General features: G+C 72.0%; 1 protein-coding gene across 1 annotated transcript in view; it reads right to left on the bottom strand.

Moving 5' to 3' along the window:
- Positions 1-3252: 3252 nt before the first annotated feature.
- Positions 3253-27500, bottom strand: part of CPNE6 (copine 6) — a 30210-nt gene continuing 5962 nt past the window's right edge. Inside the window, exons 2-9 of the mRNA XM_048516830.1 lie at positions 12595-12742; positions 11189-11275; positions 7701-7760; positions 6613-6746; positions 6456-6510; positions 6303-6354; positions 3709-3842; positions 3253-3540 (exon numbers count right to left, since the gene is read on the bottom strand). Coding sequence (XP_048372787.1) covers positions 3268-3540; positions 3709-3842; positions 6303-6354; positions 6456-6510; positions 6613-6746; positions 7701-7760; positions 11189-11275; positions 12595-12742 — 943 coding nt within the window. The 3' untranslated portion in view covers positions 3253-3267. The remainder of the gene's footprint in view (positions 3541-3708; positions 3843-6302; positions 6355-6455; positions 6511-6612; positions 6747-7700; positions 7761-11188; positions 11276-12594; positions 12743-27500) is intronic.

The following is a 27500-nucleotide window of genomic DNA, read 5'->3' as shown; positions in this document are numbered from 1 at the left end:
ATGCGGCGAGGAGCGGGGTGGTGGAAAACTCCCAGGTAATTACTCGGCAGCCTGGGGACACCAATTTAGCTGAGGCCGACGGTTCTGGTGGCACGCTCAGCACAACTGTTAATTCAATCTGGTGCGTGCCTGCCTCAGTTTTCACCCGTGGCTTTCCAGATCATGAGGGAAAATGCTGTTCAGAGCCAATAGCTCCAGATGCCCCAAGGAACATCTGCTGTGAGGCAGGGACAGCTACATTTCCTTGCTCGGTCGGAGTGCGCAGAACACAGTATGAGAAAGAGCAGAGCGCATCCAAGCATGTGCAGAGAGCATTCCTGGGTAGCCAAGGCTGCGGCACCCAAACAGCCGAGACTGTGGGGCAGGGTTCCAAGCCGTCTCACTTTCCAGATATTAAGAAGAAGAAGAAGAGTTTGGATTTATATCCCCCCTTTCTCTCCTGCAGGAGACTCAAAGGGGCTGACAATCTCCTTGCCCTTCCCCCCTCACAACAAACACCCTGTGAGGTAGGTGGGGCTGAGAGAGCTCCGAGAAGCTGTGACTAGCCCAAGGTCACCCAGCTGGCGTGTGTGGGAGTGTACAAGCTAATCTGAATTCCCCAGATAAGCCTCCACAGCTCAGGCGGCAGAGCTGGGAATCAAACCCGGTTCCTCCAGATTAGATACACGAGCTCTTAACCTCCTACGCCACTGCTGCTCCTTAACCGAAGGTATTTAAAAATCCGTTTCATTTTCAAGGCATGTTCAGTTTCTAGATACGGAGTTGCTGTTGCCAAAAGAGCAACCAACTCTAACCACCAGAATAAAAAGAACCTTTCCAAAGTTACCACAAATGAAACATGGGGGCGGGGGCAGTAGACGCCACAATGAAAACAAACCTCAAACCTTGGTACACCACAACCTGGCATGAGAAACCTCTGGAAACAGCTGATACCGGCACCTAGAAATCAACCACCGGGACCAACCGGCTGCAGCCACGCTCCTTAGAAATCAACCACTGGGGGTTGGAGCCCCCAAGGTAGTTTCCGCATGATCCAAATATCCCAGGGTGGGCAAGTAAAATATCCCAGTTCGTGCAAGTTTTCCGCACGGTTCCTGGTGCTAAAGTGGGCCTGCCCCGGTGTTGCCCCACAAATTTACCTTATCCCGGGATTTTAAAAAATCACCAAATTGGCGATTCTTTTCAAATACCCCGGGGTGACCCGCTGCCGTGCAAACACCACAGGAGCAGTACCGGTTTATTTTTCCCGCCAATCAGAACAGCCAATCAGACTGCTGGACCTTGTGCATGCATTTACACTTGCGGTGTAAATACAAAAGACCAGGGATCGTGCGGAACAAACTGGAGTATTACCTCTTTGTCCTAACTCAGCTCCTGGAAAGAAATGGTCAGCTGGGCGGAGGGACAAACCGAGATAAAATAGACCCAGGTTAAAAAAAACCTGCGGTGGTACACAGGTAGAATTTTGCTGTGCGGGAAGGACCCGAGTGGCAAGGAGTCCCTCTGCACATGCTCAAAATGTGATCCTAGTTTAGGAGCTTGTTCAAACAGACACACATACCCTGGGCCATAGGTGTCAAACACGCTGCCCTCCAGATGTTATGGACTACAGTTCCCATCACCCCTGTCAGCATCATGCTGGCAGTGGATGATGGGAACTGTAGTCCATAACATCTGGGAAGGAATGAGTTTGACACCTGTGCCCCCTGGTCAATTAACTCTGTTGATGACTAGGGGACAAAAGCTGTGTACTTTTCATCACTGTGTGATGTTTCTTGCCCCCCAGGAAAAGACCCAGTTTTGGGAGCACCAGAAGCAGCCGGGACTGCTGAATCAGTAATAAGTAAACAGAAACACTGATGACGAGACTCTGCAAAGAGTCGCCGCTTGTTGAGGGCGGGGGTGGGCTGCTCCGAAAGGAAATGCAGGAAGCAATCCCGCCACCCGTCCGTTCCTGCGCCAGCCTTTTAATGCACTCTCCATCCAGGCTCCCCTGGGAGGCAGCGAGGAAAGGCTGCCATGAATGCCTTCTGGCAGGAAGGAACCGGAGCGTGAGAAGAGGCAAGAGCCGATCCCAGTGTTGAATTTTTCACAGGGTAGGGAGCCCCCGGACAGATGCCTGTGCAATTGCCTGGCAGAGCTACAGTGCCTTTAACAACCAGGGAACCGGGGGATGGTCAGCAAGCAAAACAGGCCTGGGTCTGAGCCTCTATATACTCACAACGGCTGGGCCTATTCAATGAAGAAGAAGAAGAAGAAGAAGAAGAAGAAGAAGAAGAAGAAGAAGAAGAAGAAGAAGAAGGAGGAGGAGGAGGAGGAGGAGGAGGAGGAGGAGGAGGAGGAGGAGGAGGAGGAGGAGGAGGAGGAGGAGAAGGAGGAGAAGAGGAAGAGAAGGAGGAGGAGAAGGAGGAGGAGGAGGAGGAGGAGGAGAAGGAAGAAGAGGAGGAGAAGGAGGAGGAGGAGGAGAAGGAGGAGAAGAGGAAGAGAAGGAGGAGGAGAAGGAGGAGGAGGAGGAGGAGGAGGAGTCATTTGGATTTATATCTCCCCTTTCTCTTCTGTAAGGAGACTCAAAGGGGTTTACAATCTCCTTTCCCTTCCCCCCACCCCCACAACAAACACCCTGTGAGGTGGGTGGGGCTGACAGAGCTCAGAAGAACTGTGCCTAGCCCAAGGTCACCCAGCTGACATGTGTGGGAGAGCACAAGCTAATCTGGTTCCCCAGATAAGCCTCCACAGCTCAAGCAGCAGAGCGGGGAATCAAACCTCTTCTGAGGATTCCTAATGGGTCATTAAGGCACTCTGCACATGCTCAGGAACATTCCCCAGATTAGAGTGCACCTGCTCTTAACCACTACACCACGCTGGCTCTAGACCAGCAGAAGATGGGCCTGTTGAACCTCTACCTGTCTCCCAGGTATATTCAAGCCACCACTGTTCACAAGCAGATTTTAAGAATCAAACACTGTAGGGTTCTTGCCTGCTTGAAAACCGCTGTCTCTTCTGAGGATTCCTAATGGGCCATTAAGGCACTCTGCACATGCTCAGGAACATTCCTTTCTTTTTCAGAGCTTCTCCCACCGTTAGGGATGAGCCCTGTCTCTACAACGAAGCCCCGAAATGTAGTATTTTTTTTAAAAAACCCTCTCAAGTGTTCTCCAGGTTAGGGCGCATCTGCTCTTAACTACTACACCACGCTGGCGCAGAAGAGGGGACATACAGGGGGCAAATGAGCACTCATTGGAGGACCCAGAAGGGAACTGGTGGTTCTCAGCAAATTTGAGCACAAGTAGAGAACACATGTTTCACCTTCTTGAATTCCCGGAGCGGCACGAACTGGACGATGTCGCGCACGGCCCGGCCTTCGTCCGACTCCAGCATCCCGCGGTCCCCGTTGAGCTCCCGCATGTCGGAGAAGTCGGCGTTCCCAATGCCCACAATGATGATGGACAGCGGCAGCCGGGAGGCCCGGACAACGGCGTCGCACGCCTCGGGCATGTCGCTCACCACGCCGTCGGTGAGGATCAGCAACACGCGGTACTTCTGCGAGGCGGAAGAGTCAGTGGGGAAATGGAGAGGGGATCAATATACAGCCTGAGATGCACTCTGCTTCCAGTCTGTTCCTTCACTCCCATGACTTCGGGGTCCAGAGCCGGGACCCCTCCCCCCAAATCCCCACCAAGCCCCCCCCCCCAGTTTGTCCCCCTGTACCGTAGGCAACCCCGTTTTCTCTTCCTCGGCCGCCGGAGCAGCCACCTTGTTGATGATTGGGGCGACATTGGTGGGGCCGTACAGCTGAATTTGGGGCAGGCAGCGCTTGTAGGCCTCGATCACTCCTGCAATCCCTGTGGAGAGAAAGCCTCTGGTCTGAATTCTGCCATAAGGCAGGGTTATTATTCTGGTGACTTTGAATGCTTCATAATAGGAAGGATTCAACCTGACATTCCCTACCCACCCTTCACAAAGTTACCGTAACGGGAATGTCGACTTGCAACCCTTAAATAGCACAGGATTCCTGCCCATTATAAAAGAAGAAGAAGAAGAAGAAGTTTGGATTTATATCCCCCCTTTCTCTCCTGCAGGAGACTCAAAGGGGCTGACAATCTCCTTGCCCTTCCCCCCCTCACAACAAACACCCTGTGAGGTAGGTGGGGCTGAGAGAGCTCCGAGAAGCCGTGACTAGCCCAAGGTCACCCAGCTGGTGGGTGTGGGAGTGCACAGGCTAATCTGAATCCCCCAGATAAGCCTCCACAGCTCAGGCGGCAGAGCTGGGAATCAAACCCGGTTCCTCCAGATTAGATACACGAGCTCTTAACCTCCTACGCCACTGCTGATCATCATCTTAAAACTCTATTGTTCTCTGATGGCCAAGGGGAGTACAGTGGATTAAAAAATGCGCTAGCCGGGCTCTTATGTATTTACTGAAATATTTATATCCCACCTTTCCTGGCAGTTCAGAGCAGGATATAACTGTTGTGTCTGTTGTACATTTTTATCTTATCTGTTTCTCCAACAGACTCAAAGCGCCGGGCAGGATTCTTTCTTCTCATTTTACCTCGCCACAGTCCTATAAGGTCAGTTAGATCTGAGATCTGGCCCAGCTAAGTTTCACGGCCAAGTGGCAATTTGAGTCTGGGGTCTCCAAAACCTTAGTCTGACACTCTAAAGTACCATTACCCATGCTGGCTAGCTTCTATTCCCAGTTCTACAAGATGATTCAGAACTAGTGTGGACCAGACAGAGGAGAAACTGATATCTGGATCTGTCACTTTCCTGATGCTTAATCAGTACTTCCCATCTGCACAAAATCTGCAAGATTTTTCTCACTACGGCCCTCCAGATGTTCACAGACTATAATTCCCATCAGCCACTGACAGCATAGCCAAGTGGTAGGGCTCGTGGGAATTGTAGTCTATGAACATCTGGAGGGCCATAGTTTGAAGACCCCTGCACTAAAGTCATAAGAACATAAGAACATAAGAACTAGCCTGCTGGATCAGACCAGAGTCCATCTAGTCTAGCTCTCTGCTACTCGCAGTGGCCCACCAGGTGCCTTTGGGAGCTCACATGCAGGAGGTGAAAGCAATGGCCTTCTGCTGCTGCTGCTCCTGAGCACCTGGTCTGCTAAGGCATTTGCAATCTGAGATCAAGGAGGATCAAGATGGGTAGCCATAAACCGACTTCTCCTCCATAAATCTGTCCAAGCCCCTTTTAAAGCTATCCAGGTTAGTGGCCATCACCACCTCCTGTGGCAGCATATTCCAAACACCAATCACACGTTGCGTGAAGAAGTGTTTCCTTTGATTAGTCCTAATTCTTCCCCCCAGCATTTTCAACGGATGCCCCCTGGTTCTAGTATTGTGAGAAAGAGAGAAAAATTTCTCTCTGTCAACATTTTCTACCCCATGCATAATTCTATAGACTTCAATCATATCCCCCCTCAGATGTCTCCTCTCCAAACTAAAGAGTCCCAAACGCTGCAGCCTCTCCTCATAAGGTAGGTGCTCCAATCCTTCAATCATCCTCGTTGCCCTTCTCTGCACTTTTTCTATCTCTTCAATATCCTTTTTGAGATGTGGCGACCAGAACTGAACACAGTACTCCAAGTGCAGTCGCACCACTGCTTTATATAAGTCTTTGGATGTTGGCGTCTCTTCAACCTTATGGCGACCCCTCCCCAAATGGTCTCCCCTTATTTAGCATCAGAGGGCAGTTAAAGAGCCATATTTGAGTCCAGTAGCACCTTAGAGACGCACAAGATTTTCGGGGTATGACCTTTTGAGGGCCAAAACTCTGACCAAGCAAAACCTGGTTGGTCTCTAAGGTGGCACTGGAATCGAATCTAGCTGTCCTCTTGTTTAGAATCTAAGGAAAAGCAGTCCCTGTGGAGAAAGGATTGCTCCACTATAATCTGTTCCACAAACAGATGATAATAGGGTTATATATTCCTCCACTGCAGAGCAAAGCACGCCGGACCTTCTTTGTTGAAGAATGCTCTGCCTGGGTCCTAGCGCCTACCTAGCCCTTCTCTCCCCCCCGCCCCCTGCATCCGTTTGAAAGTAAAAATACATTTTAGCATAAATGCTCTTGTATCAAAGTCCCACTTTCAACAATGCACAAAATAATGGTTTTGACAAAAGCAGAGCATAAAAATGAATGATAATTCTCAAATTTGTTCTGGACTATATTCTAATGCGGAAGCATACAATTTTCTCGATTGCTGCACCTCAGCTGACCGAATTATCTTCTTTCTGTGGAACAGAGTATACCCAAAAGTCTTTTCTATGCAGATCAGAGAGACCTACTTTCACATTCTGGATTCTCCGGTTCAAAGTTGATAGCGAAATCGTGAGACACCTATGAAAGAATCAAAGAATCTCGAATAAGAGGGAATTCTGGAGCAAAGAGATCAGTCCCCAGTCCTGAATAATATGATCTCAGAAACCCACACAGCTTACCTCAAAGTCTGGAGGAACCCGTGCACCGAAACCAAAGGCTGGGAAGCGCTTGTCGCTGAAAAAGAGAAACAAGATTATGATGAAATCAGTTTGTGTTACCGGTTGTCTGTGTGTATCCCCTGCTTGGGTTCCATAAGGAAACAGCTCCAGAAGTTACCTGTCATAATCCTGGCAGATCTCACCCACTGAAGACAAGGTCTTCAAGTACTCATTCGGTTCCTTGGGGTTGATGAAATGAAGGGAGTGTTCACTCCGGGGGTCTCCGTTGGATGCCGTAAAGTCAATGGCCACCTGTGTAAAGCAAAGAGCCCAAAGGATAAAGCATAAAGCATCCCTAACGTGGGGGCCCACGGGCACCACCATGTCTGCCAAGCCTTTCCTGGCACCCTCCAAGTGTTTTTAGAAAGTAGGCAAGGCCTACTGATTGGGCACTGGAGATTTGATTGCCCTTCCAGTTGTTTAAAAAGTTTTCTCTGGCAGCAACTGCCAAAAGTTTTCGACTGTGTGGCTGAAGGCATGCTGAGGCAGCCATTTTGTGACTGGCGCCTCCTCTCACGGCAGCCATTTTGTGACAGCCATTTTGTGGTTGCTTCCACCATGCCTATGTGGCCATAGGCTTGAAAAGGTTTGGGACCTCTGGAAAAAACAGTACTTGGCTGGCTCCGTTCCTCCCCTCCTGGCATAAATTCCTCTTGGACATCCTCTGTTTTTTGTTATTTAAAATTGTTTATTAATATTTACATATAAGTATAACACAACCATATACTCCATACCATGGATGAAACCATTTACATTTACCATATTACATTGGTTTTAACCTTCGTTGAATTAACTTCCTTGCTATAACTCAGGAGCTATTTATTCTTAGTGTTTAAAAATCTTTTACAATTTGTTAATCTGGATCCCATATTTACTGCTATGTCTCTTCTTAAGTGTCTCACATAGTCTTATCTGTGAGATGTATCCTTGTGTGCACTCCTTGTCTAGTTTAACAGGAAGATTCGTTTAATTGGTATTTCACCTAAGATTAAGTATACGTATATAAAAAACCATAATCTAATGTTTAAAGCATTTAAAAAGACTTTAAAATTAAAATAATAATAAAATAATAAAATAAAAAGAGAAACACAATAAGGAAAACCAATTATTATTTCTATACAGCGCGTATGATGAAATGAAATGAGGATAGACATCCTCTGTTTTTTGAAGGGTAGGCTTTGCCCAACTCCTCACAAACTTCCTTACCGTGAAGAAGATCTGCAGGCCACCCATAATGTAATCCAGGAAAGTGTGGACTTTCTCTATCTGCACAGGAAAAAAACAGAAATCCACTTTCAATTTCTTTTCTTCCTTCTTTTTAAAGGGATATATCACTGGCACACCATGGCCAGTCCCAAAATGTCAGAGAATCCAGGTAGTTGCTAAGGATTACATATTTCAAGAGTCTGAAAAGCCATATTTCTGCAACTTTTAAATGGGTTCTTCTGGCTTTCATAATGTCAGAAGAGCCTTGCGGAATCAGACTAGAAGTTCATCTAGACCTGCATCCTGTCTCACACAGTGGCCAACCAGTTCCTCTGGAGGTCCAACAACAGGACACGGAGGCCCAGAAACAATGTTGTCTCCTGGTACTGGAATTCAGAGACCGACTGCCTCTAAACATGGAGGCTCCCTTTAGTCCCCACGCCTAGTAGTCTCTGATAGGCCTCTCTTTCATGAATTTGTTGAATCCCCTTCCAAGTCATCAATGCCTGTGTCTCTTTAATATCAATCTTATCCATGGCAATAATCAGGTTATTGAGATCAGTGGTGGGATCCAAAAATTTTAGTAACAGGTGGGATTCAAACTTTGGCGTAGCACCAATGGGGCTGGGTGGGGCACGATGGGGGCGTGGCCGGGCATTCCAGGGCGGGGCATTCCTGGGCGGGGCTGTGGCAAGGACACAGCCGCTGCACCAGTCCTTGGGTGGGAAACAAATGCACGCAGGTGCAGGCTGCCACGCACGCCGGTGCACCTCCTGCTAGACTGCTTCAAGTTCTGCACGCTACTGCTGAGAGGAGGGGCGTAACTAAGGCAAAAATCACGTGGCAAAATCACCAATTAGTAACCCCCTCTCGGCACACACAAATAATTAGTAACCTACTCTTGGGAACCGGTGAGAACCTGCTGGATCCCACCTCTGATTGAGATTCATGTCGCAAAAAGTTTCAACCATCCTTTTCCACACATTAAACCTCTCTTGAAAGGACAGGATCCCTCTGGCATAAATGAAAGCCTGTTTTAGAACTGCACACCGATATGGCCTTTGTGACTCTAGATACAAAAGATTTAATCTGGAACCTTCCTCATGCTGTACAACGGAGGCCCCTTCCGCACATGCGGAATAACGCACTATCAATCCACTTCCAATTCACTTGGCAGCTGGATTTTACGGTGCGGAATAGCAAAATCCACGGGCAAACAATTGTGAAAGAAAGTGGATTGAAAGTGCATTATTCTGCATGTGCGGAAGGGACCTGAGCTATAGTTACCCTCTATGTCGGTACAAGATTTTGAGTTGGTTTCTTGGTTCGCCTGCAAAAAAAGGATTCGGTTGCAAGCTTTCCTCAGCCCCTCCAATGTTACACAGGACTGGTTACCCTTCTAAAGTGAAGTCCGTAAAGGTTTTTCACCATACAGATATTTGGGTCATAATCAGTGGTGGGATCCAAACATTTTAGTAACAGGTTCCCTCGCCAGCCTCCCCTCAGCAAAGGGGGCAGAGGCGTACCTAGGCAAACCTGAGCCCTGGGCAAAACCTGAGTTGGATGCCCCCCCCATGGGCAGCCACCCCACCACGACCCCAAAAAAATTTTTTTGCACCAGGTCATTTCTAAATCATCATCCTATTATAGAAAATGCCCCAACTCACAAATCTGAACCCAGCAATGGTGAAACACACAGGTTCTTTGATAGAGACTGGTGAGATAAAAGGCACGAAAGGCTGAGAATCAATGAATTGCAGTACCTGGAAGGGATTAACCCAGTTCAGGGAGTTACATTATTAGTCGCCATTGCTATATGGAACCTTCACGTTCAAAGGCAGGATGCCTCTCGGGGAGGCGAGGGCGTGGAGGTGGAAAAGCGGACCCAATGAGTAACCCCCTCTCGGCACACACAAATAATTAGTAACCCACTCTCGGGAACTGGTGAGAACCTGCTGGATCCCACCTCTGGTCATAATGTCCAATTGAAATCATGTCTCATGGAGACCTCCGGTTTTAAACCATGAGGTCAGTCGGTGGGCCACCCAAGCCTTTTTGAAGAGCTCTGCTCCAGCGTCTTCGACCTCATAATCCATTGCCTGTGTCTCCCCCCAAATGCCAGGGCTCACGCCTTTTCTCCTGTTCCTTCACTTGTCCGATACCCCCCCCCCAAATCTCGTTCCCTCTCCCCCCTGCTCCCTTCTATCCACCTTTCTTCCCTCGAACCAAAGGATGCTACCCCCCCCTTTTCTGCACCACTGCATCAATTAGCAATTGTTTGCAGTTTCTGATTCAGATTCAAGAAATGACCATTTTAGCGAACGGGGCTCTAAAAGGCAATTCCATAATTGCTTCAGTGCTCCATCCAACCGTTCAAAACAAAGCATTCTTTTCTTTTCTTTTTTTTTTGGCGGCTTAATGCTAATTAAATATTGACCAGTTGAAGAACATCGACGAGAGAACAGTCTGTTGCTCGTCACGGGGGTGTTCCAGCAGCAGGACACCCCGCTTTGTGTGTCGGAAGGTTCCTGGTTCAAATCCCGGCATGTCCAAAACGAGGGATCTCGGACCACAGCCTTGGGAAAGGCGCTACAGTGCCTGAGACTTGGGAGGGCGGCTGCCAGTCAGACTGGTGATACCAAGGAATACAGACCAAGGGTTTGACTCAAAACGCAGCAGCTTTATATGCTCAGCATGGTGTGGACTGAACATAAGGGCCCGAGAATATATTGGTGATCTGCTATCCCCACTTCATTAACTGTCCCAGGTAGGAACTAGGGGAGGGTCGGGTCAATTTGGATCAGGACCACAGCAACGGGAGAGGAAGGAGTTAACCAAATACGGACCGAAAAATCACGTGTTGCACAGTGGCTTATGTATATTACAAATATTTTTTCAGTGTATAAACATACATAAAATGCAATTGCTATTACTAAATCTTTACTTTCATTACAAATATCTCCAATGGGAGAACGTCAGTAACACCGATGCAGTCAAACAACTTCCTTCAACGTTATCAACACAGTTCACCTCAATAAGGGCTTATAACCTCGTCTCTTGTCATAGATGTTATACTTCAAATCGGTGACTGAATAATTGTCTTTAAATTCATAAATTATTTTCTTTCAGATGTAAACACGACCACCATTTTCATGAATGGATGCAATATTGTTATGATTGTATCTCCCTCCAGAGTAATGTTAAGCAGGCTGGTTAAAGGAGCCATGCATCCACATCGCAATAAACATTGCAGAAGCTGCACGCGTTTGTTAGCTTTTCGATTGCCTTCATCAGTGCTCCATTCATTTCATTCTCCAATTATAATTTCACAGTAGTCACATCTCACTCTTCCAAAGAGAGTTAACCCTTCACCTGGTCCTTTTCCCTCAGCATACTGGCTTCCTGGAGTTGCATAGTTAGATTATTGATATACCCTGCTTTTCTCCTGATACGGACAGGACCCAAGCCGTTCGTCCGCCGAAACCCACCTTGCACTGAGTGAGAACGACGTGACCCGAGTTCTTGTAGTTCTTCTTCTTCTCAAGGTACTTGTAATTGATGCAGGCCCATTTGACCTGCCGAGGAAAACAGAACTCTGGTCAGCGATGAAGCCGAGAAGAAACAGCCTCGCACACACTGAAAACACACCGGAACGTTATCCCTAGTTTGCAACAACATGCAAGGTAAACACCCACCCAAGCACAGAGTTTGTGTTTGTTAAACAAACAGCGTGCAAACTGACAACAGGCAGAGCTGGAAAAGACAACGCTCAGCTCTCAACGGCAGGTCTCAGATACCGACCGTGTGAACAGTATTCAAAGAGTCAAAATTCACACAAGCTCCCCAGCATACGATTGTTTTTGTGGAATATTTCAGCTGGCCCAAAATATTCCGGGATCACTATGTTCGGGATATCTATTGTACAAGTTAAATGCAGTCCTATAAATACGTCCCCACCAAATCGGGCTAAGCGACAGACAGATTTACTCTATTGCAGTGATGGCGAACCTATGGCACGGGTGCCAGAGGTGGCACTCAGAGCCCTCTCTGTGGGCACACACAAACAGAGTTCATCATGTGGAAGGGAAATGCCCCCCCCCCACACACACACATCTAGGCTGGCCTGGGCCACTGGGCTTGATTATTAGCATTAAACCTAAGACTTAGTTTTGGGGAAGCAGTATAGGTAATCCTGTTAAGCGCTGTTAAACCCCACTGATTTTCACGCAAAGAACTAAAACACGATCCTTTACCTGGGAGTAAGCTCGGTTGCTGGCAATGTGGCTTGCTTCTGAGTAAACCCTCCTAGGGTCATGATTCACCCGTTCGAAGAGTTGCATGGTTGCTTCAAAGCAAAGCCAACAACTACCATCAAGCTTACTCCCGAGTAACGCACGCCTCAAAGCCAACCATTTTTTCTAAACTAAAACCTCAGTATTCAGGTTAAATTGCCGTGTCGGCGCTTTGTGATAAATAAGTGTGTTTTGGGTTGCAGTTTGGGCACTCGGTCTCGAAAAGGTTCGCCATCACTGCTCTATTGCAAAGACATTTTTTTTTGGGGGGGGGGGGCTGATCAGCAAGTGCTATTGCTGCATTCAAAGCATACTATCCCCCCTCCCCCCCCACACACACAGTCTGAAAAAAATAACAGGAGTAGCAGCTATGAAAAAGAATCTCTCTATATATCCCACTCTGGAGAACGCTCAGGATGACTTATGCGGTTCCCCCCAGCCCAATTTTATCTAGCTTTTGTTCACCCAGAAGCCAGGGGTGCATAGCACCGATTGGCTAGCGCCCTGTATTGCCATCCTGCCGCAGTGCCCCCAGCTCCTTCCTTTCTGGGAACACTGCCCTGATTCCACTCCCTGTGCGTTTCCTTCTTCCACCTCATTACCTCTTCCCCTGTGGAAGCCTGCAGCATCTCTTGGAAGGTGGTGCTAAACTCGCCGATGTAGTCATGCTTTCCGCTGGAGTCGTGATCATAAATGACACACTGGAAAAACGGAAAGCGAGAAGGAGGGATTAGGAGAGAAATGCCCCAACTGGAGATGGGTCCCCCTGGCTCGGACAATTCCTACAGCCCCCGCCCCCAAATCTGATGAATAGCTACAGGGGCGACCGGAGCAGATGGTGCTTGGTTGAAATCAACATCCGGACAGGGGCGTAATGCCCATTGGGCAAGGTGGGCAGCTGCCCAGGGCATCACCTTGTGGGGGGCACCAAAAATGCAGGGTTCATTTTTGGGTATTTTTAGTGGTTTTCCATTTTTGGCCTGAAGGGGGTGCAGTTTTTTATTAGTGGTAATTAAGATTTTCATGTATCATCAGGAGACTGTCCTTATTCGTTTCCCTCAAGTTTAAGTGCAGTTTGGTTTCCCCCCACCCCCCCCCCCCCCCACCCCCCCCCCCCCCCACCCCCCCCCCCCCCCACCCCCCCCCCCCCCCACCCCCCCCCCCCCCCACCCCCCCCCCCCCCCACCCCCCCCCCCCCCCACCCCCCCCCCCCCCCACCCCCCCCCCCCCCCACCCCCCCCCCCCCCCACCCCCCCCCCCCCCCACCCCCCCCCCCCCCCACCCCCCCCCCCCCCCACCCCCCCCCCCCCCCACCCCCCCCCCCCCCCACCCCCCCCCCCCCCCACCCCCCCCCCCCCCCACCCCCCCCCCCCCCCACCCCCCCCCCCCCCCACCCCCCCCCCCCCCCACCCCCCCCCCCCCCCACCCCCCCCCCCCCCCACCCCCCCCCCCCCCCACCCCCCCCCCCCCCCACCCCCCCCCCCCCCCACCCCCCCCCCCCCCCACCCCCCCCCCCCCCCACCCCCCCCCCCCCCCACCCCCCCCCCCCCCCACCCCCCCCCCCCCCCACCCCCCCCCCCCCCCACCCCCCCCCCCCCCCACCCCCCCCCCCCCCCACCCCCCCCCCCCCCCACCCCCCCCCCCCCCCACCCCCCCCCCCCCCCACCCCCCCCCCCCCCCACCCCCCCCCCCCCCCACCCCCCCCCCCCCCCACCCCCCCCCCCCCCCACCCCCCCCCCCCCCCACCCCCCCCCCCCCCCACCCCCCCCCCCCCCCACCCCCCCCCCCCCCCACCCCCCCCCCCCCCCACCCCCCCCCCCCCCCACCCCCCCCCCCCCCCACCCCCCCCCCCCCCCACCCCCCCCCCCCCCCACCCCCCCCCCCCCCCACCCCCCCCCCCCCCCACCCCCCCCCCCCCCCACCCCCCCCCCCCCCCACCCCCCCCCCCCCCCACCCCCCCCCCCCCCCACCCCCCCCCCCCCCCACCCCCCCCCCCCCCCACCCCCCCCCCCCCCCACCCCCCCCCCCCCCCACCCCCCCCCCCCCCCACCCCCCCCCCCCCCCACCCCCCCCCCCCCCCACCCCCCCCCCCCCCCACCCCCCCCCCCCCCCACCCCCCCCCCCCCCCACCCCCCCCCCCCCCCACCCCCCCCCCCCCCCACCCCCCCCCCCCCCCACCCCCCCCCCCCCCCACCCCCCCCCCCCCCCACCCCCCCCCCCCCCCACCCCCCCCCCCCCCCACCCCCCCCCCCCCCCACCCCCCCCCCCCCCCACCCCCCCCCCCCCCCACCCCCCCCCCCCCCCACCCCCCCCCCCCCCCACCCCCCCCCCCCCCCACCCCCCCCCCCCCCCACCCCCCCCCCCCCCCACCCCCCCCCCCCCCCACCCCCCCCCCCCCCCACCCCCCCCCCCCCCCACCCCCCCCCCCCCCCACCCCCCCCCCCCCCCACCCCCCCCCCCCCCCACCCCCCCCCCCCCCCACCCCCCCCCCCCCCCACCCCCCCCCCCCCCCACCCCCCCCCCCCCCCACCCCCCCCCCCCCCCACCCCCCCCCCCCCCCACCCCCCCCCCCCCCCACCCCCCCCCCCCCCCACCCCCCCCCCCCCCCACCCCCCCCCCCCCCCACCCCCCCCCCCCCCCACCCCCCCCCCCCCCCACCCCCCCCCCCCCCCACCCCCCCCCCCCCCCACCCCCCCCCCCCCCCACCCCCCCCCCCCCCCACCCCCCCCCCCCCCCACCCCCCCCCCCCCCCACCCCCCCCCCCCCCCACCCCCCCCCCCCCCCACCCCCCCCCCCCCCCACCCCCCCCCCCCCCCACCCCCCCCCCCCCCCACCCCCCCCCCCCCCCACCCCCCCCCCCCCCCACCCCCCCCCCCCCCCACCCCCCCCCCCCCCCACCCCCCCCCCCCCCCACCCCCCCCCCCCCCCACCCCCCCCCCCCCCCACCCCCCCCCCCCCCCACCCCCCCCCCCCCCCACCCCCCCCCCCCCCCACCCCCCCCCCCCCCCACCCCCCCCCCCCCCCACCCCCCCCCCCCCCCACCCCCCCCCCCCCCCACCCCCCCCCCCCCCCACCCCCCCCCCCCCCCACCCCCCCCCCCCCCCACCCCCCCCCCCCCCCACCCCCCCCCCCCCCCACCCCCCCCCCCCCCCACCCCCCCCCCCCCCCACCCCCCCCCCCCCCCACCCCCCCCCCCCCCCACCCCCCCCCCCCCCCACCCCCCCCCCCCCCCACCCCCCCCCCCCCCCACCCCCCCCCCCCCCCACCCCCCCCCCCCCCCACCCCCCCCCCCCCCCACCCCCCCCCCCCCCCACCCCCCCCCCCCCCCACCCCCCCCCCCCCCCACCCCCCCCCCCCCCCACCCCCCCCCCCCCCCACCCCCCCCCCCCCCCACCCCCCCCCCCCCCCACCCCCCCCCCCCCCCACCCCCCCCCCCCCCCACCCCCCCCCCCCCCCACCCCCCCCCCCCCCCACCCCCCCCCCCCCCCACCCCCCCCCCCCCCCACCCCCCCCCCCCCCCACCCCCCCCCCCCCCCACCCCCCCCCCCCCCCACCCCCCCCCCCCCCCACCCCCCCCCCCCCCCACCCCCCCCCCCCCCCACCCCCCCCCCCCCCCACCCCCCCCCCCCCCCACCCCCCCCCCCCCCCACCCCCCCCCCCCCCCACCCCCCCCCCCCCCCACCCCCCCCCCCCCCCACCCCCCCCCCCCCCCACCCCCCCCCCCCCCCACCCCCCCCCCCCCCCACCCCCCCCCCCCCCCACCCCCCCCCCCCCCCACCCCCCCCCCCCCCCACCCCCCCCCCCCCCCACCCCCCCCCCCCCCCACCCCCCCCCCCCCCCACCCCCCCCCCCCCCCACCCCCCCCCCCCCCCACCCCCCCCCCCCCCCACCCCCCCCCCCCCCCACCCCCCCCCCCCCCCACCCCCCCCCCCCCCCACCCCCCCCCCCCCCCACCCCCCCCCCCCCCCACCCCCCCCCCCCCCCACCCCCCCCCCCCCCCACCCCCCCCCCCCCCCACCCCCCCCCCCCCCCACCCCCCCCCCCCCCCACCCCCCCCCCCCCCCACCCCCCCCCCCCCCCACCCCCCCCCCCCCCCACCCCCCCCCCCCCCCACCCCCCCCCCCCCCCACCCCCCCCCCCCCCCACCCCCCCCCCCCCCCACCCCCCCCCCCCCCCACCCCCCCCCCCCCCCACCCCCCCCCCCCCCCACCCCCCCCCCCCCCCACCCCCCCCCCCCCCCACCCCCCCCCCCCCCCACCCCCCCCCCCCCCCACCCCCCCCCCCCCCCACCCCCCCCCCCCCCCACCCCCCCCCCCCCCCACCCCCCCCCCCCCCCACCCCCCCCCCCCCCCACCCCCCCCCCCCCCCACCCCCCCCCCCCCCCACCCCCCCCCCCCCCCACCCCCCCCCCCCCCCACCCCCCCCCCCCCCCACCCCCCCCCCCCCCCACCCCCCCCCCCCCCCACCCCCCCCCCCCCCCACCCCCCCCCCCCCCCACCCCCCCCCCCCCCCACCCCCCCCCCCCCCCACCCCCCCCCCCCCCCACCCCCCCCCCCCCCCACCCCCCCCCCCCCCCACCCCCCCCCCCCCCCACCCCCCCCCCCCCCCACCCCCCCCCCCCCCCACCCCCCCCCCCCCCCACCCCCCCCCCCCCCCACCCCCCCCCCCCCCCACCCCCCCCCCCCCCCACCCCCCCCCCCCCCCACCCCCCCCCCCCCCCACCCCCCCCCCCCCCCACCCCCCCCCCCCCCCACCCCCCCCCCCCCCCACCCCCCCCCCCCCCCACCCCCCCCCCCCCCCACCCCCCCCCCCCCCCACCCCCCCCCCCCCCCACCCCCCCCCCCCCCCACCCCCCCCCCCCCCCACCCCCCCCCCCCCCCACCCCCCCCCCCCCCCACCCCCCCCCCCCCCCACCCCCCCCCCCCCCCACCCCCCCCCCCCCCCACCCCCCCCCCCCCCCACCCCCCCCCCCCCCCACCCCCCCCCCCCCCCACCCCCCCCCCCCCCCACCCCCCCCCCCCCCCACCCCCCCCCCCCCCCACCCCCCCCCCCCCCCACCCCCCCCCCCCCCCACCCCCCCCCCCCCCCACCCCCCCCCCCCCCCACCCCCCCCCCCCCCCACCCCCCCCCCCCCCCACCCCCCCCCCCCCCCACCCCCCCCCCCCCCCACCCCCCCCCCCCCCCACCCCCCCCCCCCCCCACCCCCCCCCCCCCCCACCCCCCCCCCCCCCCACCCCCCCCCCCCCCCACCCCCCCCCCCCCCCACCCCCCCCCCCCCCCACCCCCCCCCCCCCCCACCCCCCCCCCCCCCCACCCCCCCCCCCCCCCACCCCCCCCCCCCCCCACCCCCCCCCCCCCCCACCCCCCCCCCCCCCCACCCCCCCCCCCCCCCACCCCCCCCCCCCCCCACCCCCCCCCCCCCCCACCCCCCCCCCCCCCCACCCCCCCCCCCCCCCACCCCCCCCCCCCCCCACCCCCCCCCCCCCCCACCCCCCCCCCCCCCCACCCCCCCCCCCCCCCACCCCCCCCCCCCCCCACCCCCCCCCCCCCCCACCCCCCCCCCCCCCCACCCCCCCCCCCCCCCACCCCCCCCCCCCCCCACCCCCCCCCCCCCCCACCCCCCCCCCCCCCCACCCCCCCCCCCCCCCACCCCCCCCCCCCCCCACCCCCCCCCCCCCCCACCCCCCCCCCCCCCCACCCCCCCCCCCCCCCACCCCCCCCCCCCCCCACCCCCCCCCCCCCCCACCCCCCCCCCCCCCCACCCCCCCCCCCCCCCACCCCCCCCCCCCCCCACCCCCCCCCCCCCCCACCCCCCCCCCCCCCCACCCCCCCCCCCCCCCACCCCCCCCCCCCCCCACCCCCCCCCCCCCCCACCCCCCCCCCCCCCCACCCCCCCCCCCCCCCACCCCCCCCCCCCCCCACCCCCCCCCCCCCCCACCCCCCCCCCCCCCCACCCCCCCCCCCCCCCACCCCCCCCCCCCCCCACCCCCCCCCCCCCCCACCCCCCCCCCCCCCCACCCCCCCCCCCCCCCACCCCCCCCCCCCCCCACCCCCCCCCCCCCCCACCCCCCCCCCCCCCCACCCCCCCCCCCCCCCACCCCCCCCCCCCCCCACCCCCCCCCCCCCCCACCCCCCCCCCCCCCCACCCCCCCCCCCCCCCACCCCCCCCCCCCCCCACCCCCCCCCCCCCCCACCCCCCCCCCCCCCCACCCCCCCCCCCCCCCACCCCCCCCCCCCCCCACCCCCCCCCCCCCCCACCCCCCCCCCCCCCCACCCCCCCCCCCCCCCACCCCCCCCCCCCCCCACCCCCCCCCCCCCCCACCCCCCCCCCCCCCCACCCCCCCCCCCCCCCACCCCCCCCCCCCCCCACCCCCCCCCCCCCCCACCCCCCCCCCCCCCCACCCCCCCCCCCCCCCACCCCCCCCCCCCCCCACCCCCCCCCCCCCCCACCCCCCCCCCCCCCCACCCCCCCCCCCCCCCACCCCCCCCCCCCCCCACCCCCCCCCCCCCCCACCCCCCCCCCCCCCCACCCCCCCCCCCCCCCACCCCCCCCCCCCCCCACCCCCCCCCCCCCCCACCCCCCCCCCCCCCCACCCCCCCCCCCCCCCACCCCCCCCCCCCCCCACCCCCCCCCCCCCCCACCCCCCCCCCCCCCCACCCCCCCCCCCCCCCACCCCCCCCCCCCCCCACCCCCCCCCCCCCCCACCCCCCCCCCCCCCCACCCCCCCCCCCCCCCACCCCCCCCCCCCCCCACCCCCCCCCCCCCCCACCCCCCCCCCCCCCCACCCCCCCCCCCCCCCACCCCCCCCCCCCCCCACCCCCCCCCCCCCCCACCCCCCCCCCCCCCCACCCCCCCCCCCCCCCACCCCCCCCCCCCCCCACCCCCCCCCCCCCCCACCCCCCCCCCCCCCCACCCCCCCCCCCCCCCACCCCCCCCCCCCCCCACCCCCCCCCCCCCCCACCCCCCCCCCCCCCCACCCCCCCCCCCCCCCACCCCCCCCCCCCCCCACCCCCCCCCCCCCCCACCCCCCCCCCCCCCCACCCCCCCCCCCCCCCACCCCCCCCCCCCCCCACCCCCCCCCCCCCCCACCCCCCCCCCCCCCCACCCCCCCCCCCCCCCACCCCCCCCCCCCCCCACCCCCCCCCCCCCCCACCCCCCCCCCCCCCCACCCCCCCCCCCCCCCACCCCCCCCCCCCCCCACCCCCCCCCCCCCCCACCCCCCCCCCCCCCCACCCCCCCCCCCCCCCACCCCCCCCCCCCCCCACCCCCCCCCCCCCCCACCCCCCCCCCCCCCCACCCCCCCCCCCCCCCACCCCCCCCCCCCCCCACCCCCCCCCCCCCCCACCCCCCCCCCCCCCCACCCCCCCCCCCCCCCACCCCCCCCCCCCCCCACCCCCCCCCCCCCCCACCCCCCCCCCCCCCCACCCCCCCCCCCCCCCACCCCCCCCCCCCCCCACCCCCCCCCCCCCCCACCCCCCCCCCCCCCCACCCCCCCCCCCCCCCACCCCCCCCCCCCCCCACCCCCCCCCCCCCCCACCCCCCCCCCCCCCCACCCCCCCCCCCCCCCACCCCCCCCCCCCCCCACCCCCCCCCCCCCCCACCCCCCCCCCCCCCCACCCCCCCCCCCCCCCACCCCCCCCCCCCCCCACCCCCCCCCCCCCCCACCCCCCCCCCCCCCCACCCCCCCCCCCCCCCACCCCCCCCCCCCCCCACCCCCCCCCCCCCCCACCCCCCCCCCCCCCCACCCCCCCCCCCCCCCACCCCCCCCCCCCCCCACCCCCCCCCCCCCCCACCCCCCCCCCCCCCCACCCCCCCCCCCCCCCACCCCCCCCCCCCCCCACCCCCCCCCCCCCCCACCCCCCCCCCCCCCCACCCCCCCCCCCCCCCACCCCCCCCCCCCCCCACCCCCCCCCCCCCCCACCCCCCCCCCCCCCCACCCCCCCCCCCCCCCACCCCCCCCCCCCCCCACCCCCCCCCCCCCCCACCCCCCCCCCCCCCCACCCCCCCCCCCCCCCACCCCCCCCCCCCCCCACCCCCCCCCCCCCCCACCCCCCCCCCCCCCCACCCCCCCCCCCCCCCACCCCCCCCCCCCCCCACCCCCCCCCCCCCCCACCCCCCCCCCCCCCCACCCCCCCCCCCCCCCACCCCCCCCCCCCCCCACCCCCCCCCCCCCCCACCCCCCCCCCCCCCCACCCCCCCCCCCCCCCACCCCCCCCCCCCCCCACCCCCCCCCCCCCCCACCCCCCCCCCCCCCCACCCCCCCCCCCCCCCACCCCCCCCCCCCCCCACCCCCCCCCCCCCCCACCCCCCCCCCCCCCCACCCCCCCCCCCCCCCACCCCCCCCCCCCCCCACCCCCCCCCCCCCCCACCCCCCCCCCCCCCCACCCCCCCCCCCCCCCACCCCCCCCCCCCCCCACCCCCCCCCCCCCCCACCCCCCCCCCCCCCCACCCCCCCCCCCCCCCACCCCCCCCCCCCCCCACCCCCCCCCCCCCCCACCCCCCCCCCCCCCCACCCCCCCCCCCCCCCACCCCCCCCCCCCCCCACCCCCCCCCCCCCCCACCCCCCCCCCCCCCCACCCCCCCCCCCCCCCACCCCCCCCCCCCCCCACCCCCCCCCCCCCCCACCCCCCCCCCCCCCCACCCCCCCCCCCCCCCACCCCCCCCCCCCCCCACCCCCCCCCCCCCCCACCCCCCCCCCCCCCCACCCCCCCCCCCCCCCACCCCCCCCCCCCCCCACCCCCCCCCCCCCCCACCCCCCCCCCCCCCCACCCCCCCCCCCCCCCACCCCCCCCCCCCCCCACCCCCCCCCCCCCCCACCCCCCCCCCCCCCCACCCCCCCCCCCCCCCACCCCCCCCCCCCCCCACCCCCCCCCCCCCCCACCCCCCCCCCCCCCCACCCCCCCCCCCCCCCACCCCCCCCCCCCCCCACCCCCCCCCCCCCCCACCCCCCCCCCCCCCCACCCCCCCCCCCCCCCACCCCCCCCCCCCCCCACCCCCCCCCCCCCCCACCCCCCCCCCCCCCCACCCCCCCCCCCCCCCACCCCCCCCCCCCCCCACCCCCCCCCCCCCCCACCCCCCCCCCCCCCCACCCCCCCCCCCCCCCACCCCCCCCCCCCCCCACCCCCCCCCCCCCCCACCCCCCCCCCCCCCCACCCCCCCCCCCCCCCACCCCCCCCCCCCCCCACCCCCCCCCCCCCCCACCCCCCCCCCCCCCCACCCCCCCCCCCCCCCACCCCCCCCCCCCCCCACCCCCCCCCCCCCCCACCCCCCCCCCCCCCCACCCCCCCCCCCCCCCACCCCCCCCCCCCCCCACCCCCCCCCCCCCCCACCCCCCCCCCCCCCCACCCCCCCCCCCCCCCACCCCCCCCCCCCCCCACCCCCCCCCCCCCCCACCCCCCCCCCCCCCCACCCCCCCCCCCCCCCACCCCCCCCCCCCCCCACCCCCCCCCCCCCCCACCCCCCCCCCCCCCCACCCCCCCCCCCCCCCACCCCCCCCCCCCCCCACCCCCCCCCCCCCCCACCCCCCCCCCCCCCCACCCCCCCCCCCCCCCACCCCCCCCCCCCCCCACCCCCCCCCCCCCCCACCCCCCCCCCCCCCCACCCCCCCCCCCCCCCACCCCCCCCCCCCCCCACCCCCCCCCCCCCCCACCCCCCCCCCCCCCCACCCCCCCCCCCCCCCACCCCCCCCCCCCCCCACCCCCCCCCCCCCCCACCCCCCCCCCCCCCCACCCCCCCCCCCCCCCACCCCCCCCCCCCCCCACCCCCCCCCCCCCCCACCCCCCCCCCCCCCCACCCCCCCCCCCCCCCACCCCCCCCCCCCCCCACCCCCCCCCCCCCCCACCCCCCCCCCCCCCCACCCCCCCCCCCCCCCACCCCCCCCCCCCCCCACCCCCCCCCCCCCCCACCCCCCCCCCCCCCCACCCCCCCCCCCCCCCACCCCCCCCCCCCCCCACCCCCCCCCCCCCCCACCCCCCCCCCCCCCCACCCCCCCCCCCCCCCACCCCCCCCCCCCCCCACCCCCCCCCCCCCCCACCCCCCCCCCCCCCCACCCCCCCCCCCCCCCACCCCCCCCCCCCCCCACCCCCCCCCCCCCCCACCCCCCCCCCCCCCCACCCCCCCCCCCCCCCACCCCCCCCCCCCCCCACCCCCCCCCCCCCCCACCCCCCCCCCCCCCCACCCCCCCCCCCCCCCACCCCCCCCCCCCCCCACCCCCCCCCCCCCCCACCCCCCCCCCCCCCCACCCCCCCCCCCCCCCACCCCCCCCCCCCCCCACCCCCCCCCCCCCCCACCCCCCCCCCCCCCCACCCCCCCCCCCCCCCACCCCCCCCCCCCCCCACCCCCCCCCCCCCCCACCCCCCCCCCCCCCCACCCCCCCCCCCCCCCACCCCCCCCCCCCCCCACCCCCCCCCCCCCCCACCCCCCCCCCCCCCCACCCCCCCCCCCCCCCACCCCCCCCCCCCCCCACCCCCCCCCCCCCCCACCCCCCCCCCCCCCCACCCCCCCCCCCCCCCACCCCCCCCCCCCCCCACCCCCCCCCCCCCCCACCCCCCCCCCCCCCCACCCCCCCCCCCCCCCACCCCCCCCCCCCCCCACCCCCCCCCCCCCCCACCCCCCCCCCCCCCCACCCCCCCCCCCCCCCACCCCCCCCCCCCCCCACCCCCCCCCCCCCCCACCCCCCCCCCCCCCCACCCCCCCCCCCCCCCACCCCCCCCCCCCCCCACCCCCCCCCCCCCCCACCCCCCCCCCCCCCCACCCCCCCCCCCCCCCACCCCCCCCCCCCCCCACCCCCCCCCCCCCCCACCCCCCCCCCCCCCCACCCCCCCCCCCCCCCACCCCCCCCCCCCCCCACCCCCCCCCCCCCCCACCCCCCCCCCCCCCCACCCCCCCCCCCCCCCACCCCCCCCCCCCCCCACCCCCCCCCCCCCCCACCCCCCCCCCCCCCCACCCCCCCCCCCCCCCACCCCCCCCCCCCCCCACCCCCCCCCCCCCCCACCCCCCCCCCCCCCCACCCCCCCCCCCCCCCACCCCCCCCCCCCCCCACCCCCCCCCCCCCCCACCCCCCCCCCCCCCCACCCCCCCCCCCCCCCACCCCCCCCCCCCCCCACCCCCCCCCCCCCCCACCCCCCCCCCCCCCCACCCCCCCCCCCCCCCACCCCCCCCCCCCCCCACCCCCCCCCCCCCCCACCCCCCCCCCCCCCCACCCCCCCCCCCCCCCACCCCCCCCCCCCCCCACCCCCCCCCCCCCCCACCCCCCCCCCCCCCCACCCCCCCCCCCCCCCACCCCCCCCCCCCCCCACCCCCCCCCCCCCCCACCCCCCCCCCCCCCCACCCCCCCCCCCCCCCACCCCCCCCCCCCCCCACCCCCCCCCCCCCCCACCCCCCCCCCCCCCCACCCCCCCCCCCCCCCACCCCCCCCCCCCCCCACCCCCCCCCCCCCCCACCCCCCCCCCCCCCCACCCCCCCCCCCCCCCACCCCCCCCCCCCCCCACCCCCCCCCCCCCCCACCCCCCCCCCCCCCCACCCCCCCCCCCCCCCACCCCCCCCCCCCCCCACCCCCCCCCCCCCCCACCCCCCCCCCCCCCCACCCCCCCCCCCCCCCACCCCCCCCCCCCCCCACCCCCCCCCCCCCCCACCCCCCCCCCCCCCCACCCCCCCCCCCCCCCACCCCCCCCCCCCCCCACCCCCCCCCCCCCCCACCCCCCCCCCCCCCCACCCCCCCCCCCCCCCACCCCCCCCCCCCCCCACCCCCCCCCCCCCCCACCCCCCCCCCCCCCCACCCCCCCCCCCCCCCACCCCCCCCCCCCCCCACCCCCCCCCCCCCCCACCCCCCCCCCCCCCCACCCCCCCCCCCCCCCACCCCCCCCCCCCCCCACCCCCCCCCCCCCCCACCCCCCCCCCCCCCCACCCCCCCCCCCCCCCACCCCCCCCCCCCCCCACCCCCCCCCCCCCCCACCCCCCCCCCCCCCCACCCCCCCCCCCCCCCACCCCCCCCCCCCCCCACCCCCCCCCCCCCCCACCCCCCCCCCCCCCCACCCCCCCCCCCCCCCACCCCCCCCCCCCCCCACCCCCCCCCCCCCCCACCCCCCCCCCCCCCCACCCCCCCCCCCCCCCACCCCCCCCCCCCCCCACCCCCCCCCCCCCCCACCCCCCCCCCCCCCCACCCCCCCCCCCCCCCACCCCCCCCCCCCCCCACCCCCCCCCCCCCCCACCCCCCCCCCCCCCCACCCCCCCCCCCCCCCACCCCCCCCCCCCCCCACCCCCCCCCCCCCCCACCCCCCCCCCCCCCCACCCCCCCCCCCCCCCACCCCCCCCCCCCCCCACCCCCCCCCCCCCCCACCCCCCCCCCCCCCCACCCCCCCCCCCCCCCACCCCCCCCCCCCCCCACCCCCCCCCCCCCCCACCCCCCCCCCCCCCCACCCCCCCCCCCCCCCACCCCCCCCCCCCCCCACCCCCCCCCCCCCCCACCCCCCCCCCCCCCCACCCCCCCCCCCCCCCACCCCCCCCCCCCCCCACCCCCCCCCCCCCCCACCCCCCCCCCCCCCCACCCCCCCCCCCCCCCACCCCCCCCCCCCCCCACCCCCCCCCCCCCCCACCCCCCCCCCCCCCCACCCCCCCCCCCCCCCACCCCCCCCCCCCCCCACCCCCCCCCCCCCCCACCCCCCCCCCCCCCCACCCCCCCCCCCCCCCACCCCCCCCCCCCCCCACCCCCCCCCCCCCCCACCCCCCCCCCCCCCCACCCCCCCCCCCCCCCACCCCCCCCCCCCCCCACCCCCCCCCCCCCCCACCCCCCCCCCCCCCCACCCCCCCCCCCCCCCACCCCCCCCCCCCCCCACCCCCCCCCCCCCCCACCCCCCCCCCCCCCCACCCCCCCCCCCCCCCACCCCCCCCCCCCCCCACCCCCCCCCCCCCCCACCCCCCCCCCCCCCCACCCCCCCCCCCCCCCACCCCCCCCCCCCCCCACCCCCCCCCCCCCCCACCCCCCCCCCCCCCCACCCCCCCCCCCCCCCACCCCCCCCCCCCCCCACCCCCCCCCCCCCCCACCCCCCCCCCCCCCCACCCCCCCCCCCCCCCACCCCCCCCCCCCCCCACCCCCCCCCCCCCCCACCCCCCCCCCCCCCCACCCCCCCCCCCCCCCACCCCCCCCCCCCCCCACCCCCCCCCCCCCCCACCCCCCCCCCCCCCCACCCCCCCCCCCCCCCACCCCCCCCCCCCCCCACCCCCCCCCCCCCCCACCCCCCCCCCCCCCCACCCCCCCCCCCCCCCACCCCCCCCCCCCCCCACCCCCCCCCCCCCCCACCCCCCCCCCCCCCCACCCCCCCCCCCCCCCACCCCCCCCCCCCCCCACCCCCCCCCCCCCCCACCCCCCCCCCCCCCCACCCCCCCCCCCCCCCACCCCCCCCCCCCCCCACCCCCCCCCCCCCCCACCCCCCCCCCCCCCCACCCCCCCCCCCCCCCACCCCCCCCCCCCCCCACCCCCCCCCCCCCCCACCCCCCCCCCCCCCCACCCCCCCCCCCCCCCACCCCCCCCCCCCCCCACCCCCCCCCCCCCCCACCCCCCCCCCCCCCCACCCCCCCCCCCCCCCACCCCCCCCCCCCCCCACCCCCCCCCCCCCCCACCCCCCCCCCCCCCCACCCCCCCCCCCCCCCACCCCCCCCCCCCCCCACCCCCCCCCCCCCCCACCCCCCCCCCCCCCCACCCCCCCCCCCCCCCACCCCCCCCCCCCCCCACCCCCCCCCCCCCCCACCCCCCCCCCCCCCCACCCCCCCCCCCCCCCACCCCCCCCCCCCCCCACCCCCCCCCCCCCCCACCCCCCCCCCCCCCCACCCCCCCCCCCCCCCACCCCCCCCCCCCCCCACCCCCCCCCCCCCCCACCCCCCCCCCCCCCCACCCCCCCCCCCCCCCACCCCCCCCCCCCCCCACCCCCCCCCCCCCCCACCCCCCCCCCCCCCCACCCCCCCCCCCCCCCACCCCCCCCCCCCCCCACCCCCCCCCCCCCCCACCCCCCCCCCCCCCCACCCCCCCCCCCCCCCACCCCCCCCCCCCCCCACCCCCCCCCCCCCCCACCCCCCCCCCCCCCCACCCCCCCCCCCCCCCACCCCCCCCCCCCCCCACCCCCCCCCCCCCCCACCCCCCCCCCCCCCCACCCCCCCCCCCCCCCACCCCCCCCCCCCCCCACCCCCCCCCCCCCCCACCCCCCCCCCCCCCCACCCCCCCCCCCCCCCACCCCCCCCCCCCCCCACCCCCCCCCCCCCCCACCCCCCCCCCCCCCCACCCCCCCCCCCCCCCACCCCCCCCCCCCCCCACCCCCCCCCCCCCCCACCCCCCCCCCCCCCCACCCCCCCCCCCCCCCACCCCCCCCCCCCCCCACCCCCCCCCCCCCCCACCCCCCCCCCCCCCCACCCCCCCCCCCCCCCACCCCCCCCCCCCCCCACCCCCCCCCCCCCCCACCCCCCCCCCCCCCCACCCCCCCCCCCCCCCACCCCCCCCCCCCCCCACCCCCCCCCCCCCCCACCCCCCCCCCCCCCCACCCCCCCCCCCCCCCACCCCCCCCCCCCCCCACCCCCCCCCCCCCCCACCCCCCCCCCCCCCCACCCCCCCCCCCCCCCACCCCCCCCCCCCCCCACCCCCCCCCCCCCCCACCCCCCCCCCCCCCCACCCCCCCCCCCCCCCACCCCCCCCCCCCCCCACCCCCCCCCCCCCCCACCCCCCCCCCCCCCCACCCCCCCCCCCCCCCACCCCCCCCCCCCCCCACCCCCCCCCCCCCCCACCCCCCCCCCCCCCCACCCCCCCCCCCCCCCACCCCCCCCCCCCCCCACCCCCCCCCCCCCCCACCCCCCCCCCCCCCCACCCCCCCCCCCCCCCACCCCCCCCCCCCCCCACCCCCCCCCCCCCCCACCCCCCCCCCCCCCCACCCCCCCCCCCCCCCACCCCCCCCCCCCCCCACCCCCCCCCCCCCCCACCCCCCCCCCCCCCCACCCCCCCCCCCCCCCACCCCCCCCCCCCCCCACCCCCCCCCCCCCCCACCCCCCCCCCCCCCCACCCCCCCCCCCCCCCACCCCCCCCCCCCCCCACCCCCCCCCCCCCCCACCCCCCCCCCCCCCCACCCCCCCCCCCCCCCACCCCCCCCCCCCCCCACCCCCCCCCCCCCCCACCCCCCCCCCCCCCCACCCCCCCCCCCCCCCACCCCCCCCCCCCCCCACCCCCCCCCCCCCCCACCCCCCCCCCCCCCCACCCCCCCCCCCCCCCACCCCCCCCCCCCCCCACCCCCCCCCCCCCCCACCCCCCCCCCCCCCCACCCCCCCCCCCCCCCACCCCCCCCCCCCCCCACCCCCCCCCCCCCCCACCCCCCCCCCCCCCCACCCCCCCCCCCCCCCACCCCCCCCCCCCCCCACCCCCCCCCCCCCCCACCCCCCCCCCCCCCCACCCCCCCCCCCCCCCACCCCCCCCCCCCCCCACCCCCCCCCCCCCCCACCCCCCCCCCCCCCCACCCCCCCCCCCCCCCACCC

This window comes from Sphaerodactylus townsendi, linkage group LG15 (genome assembly GCF_021028975.2).
Source record: "Sphaerodactylus townsendi isolate TG3544 linkage group LG15, MPM_Stown_v2.3, whole genome shotgun sequence".
Taxonomy (NCBI): Eukaryota; Metazoa; Chordata; class Lepidosauria; order Squamata; family Sphaerodactylidae; genus Sphaerodactylus; species Sphaerodactylus townsendi.
Note: the sequence above shows the minus strand (reverse complement) of the source record. Positions and strands in the feature narration are given on the sequence as shown.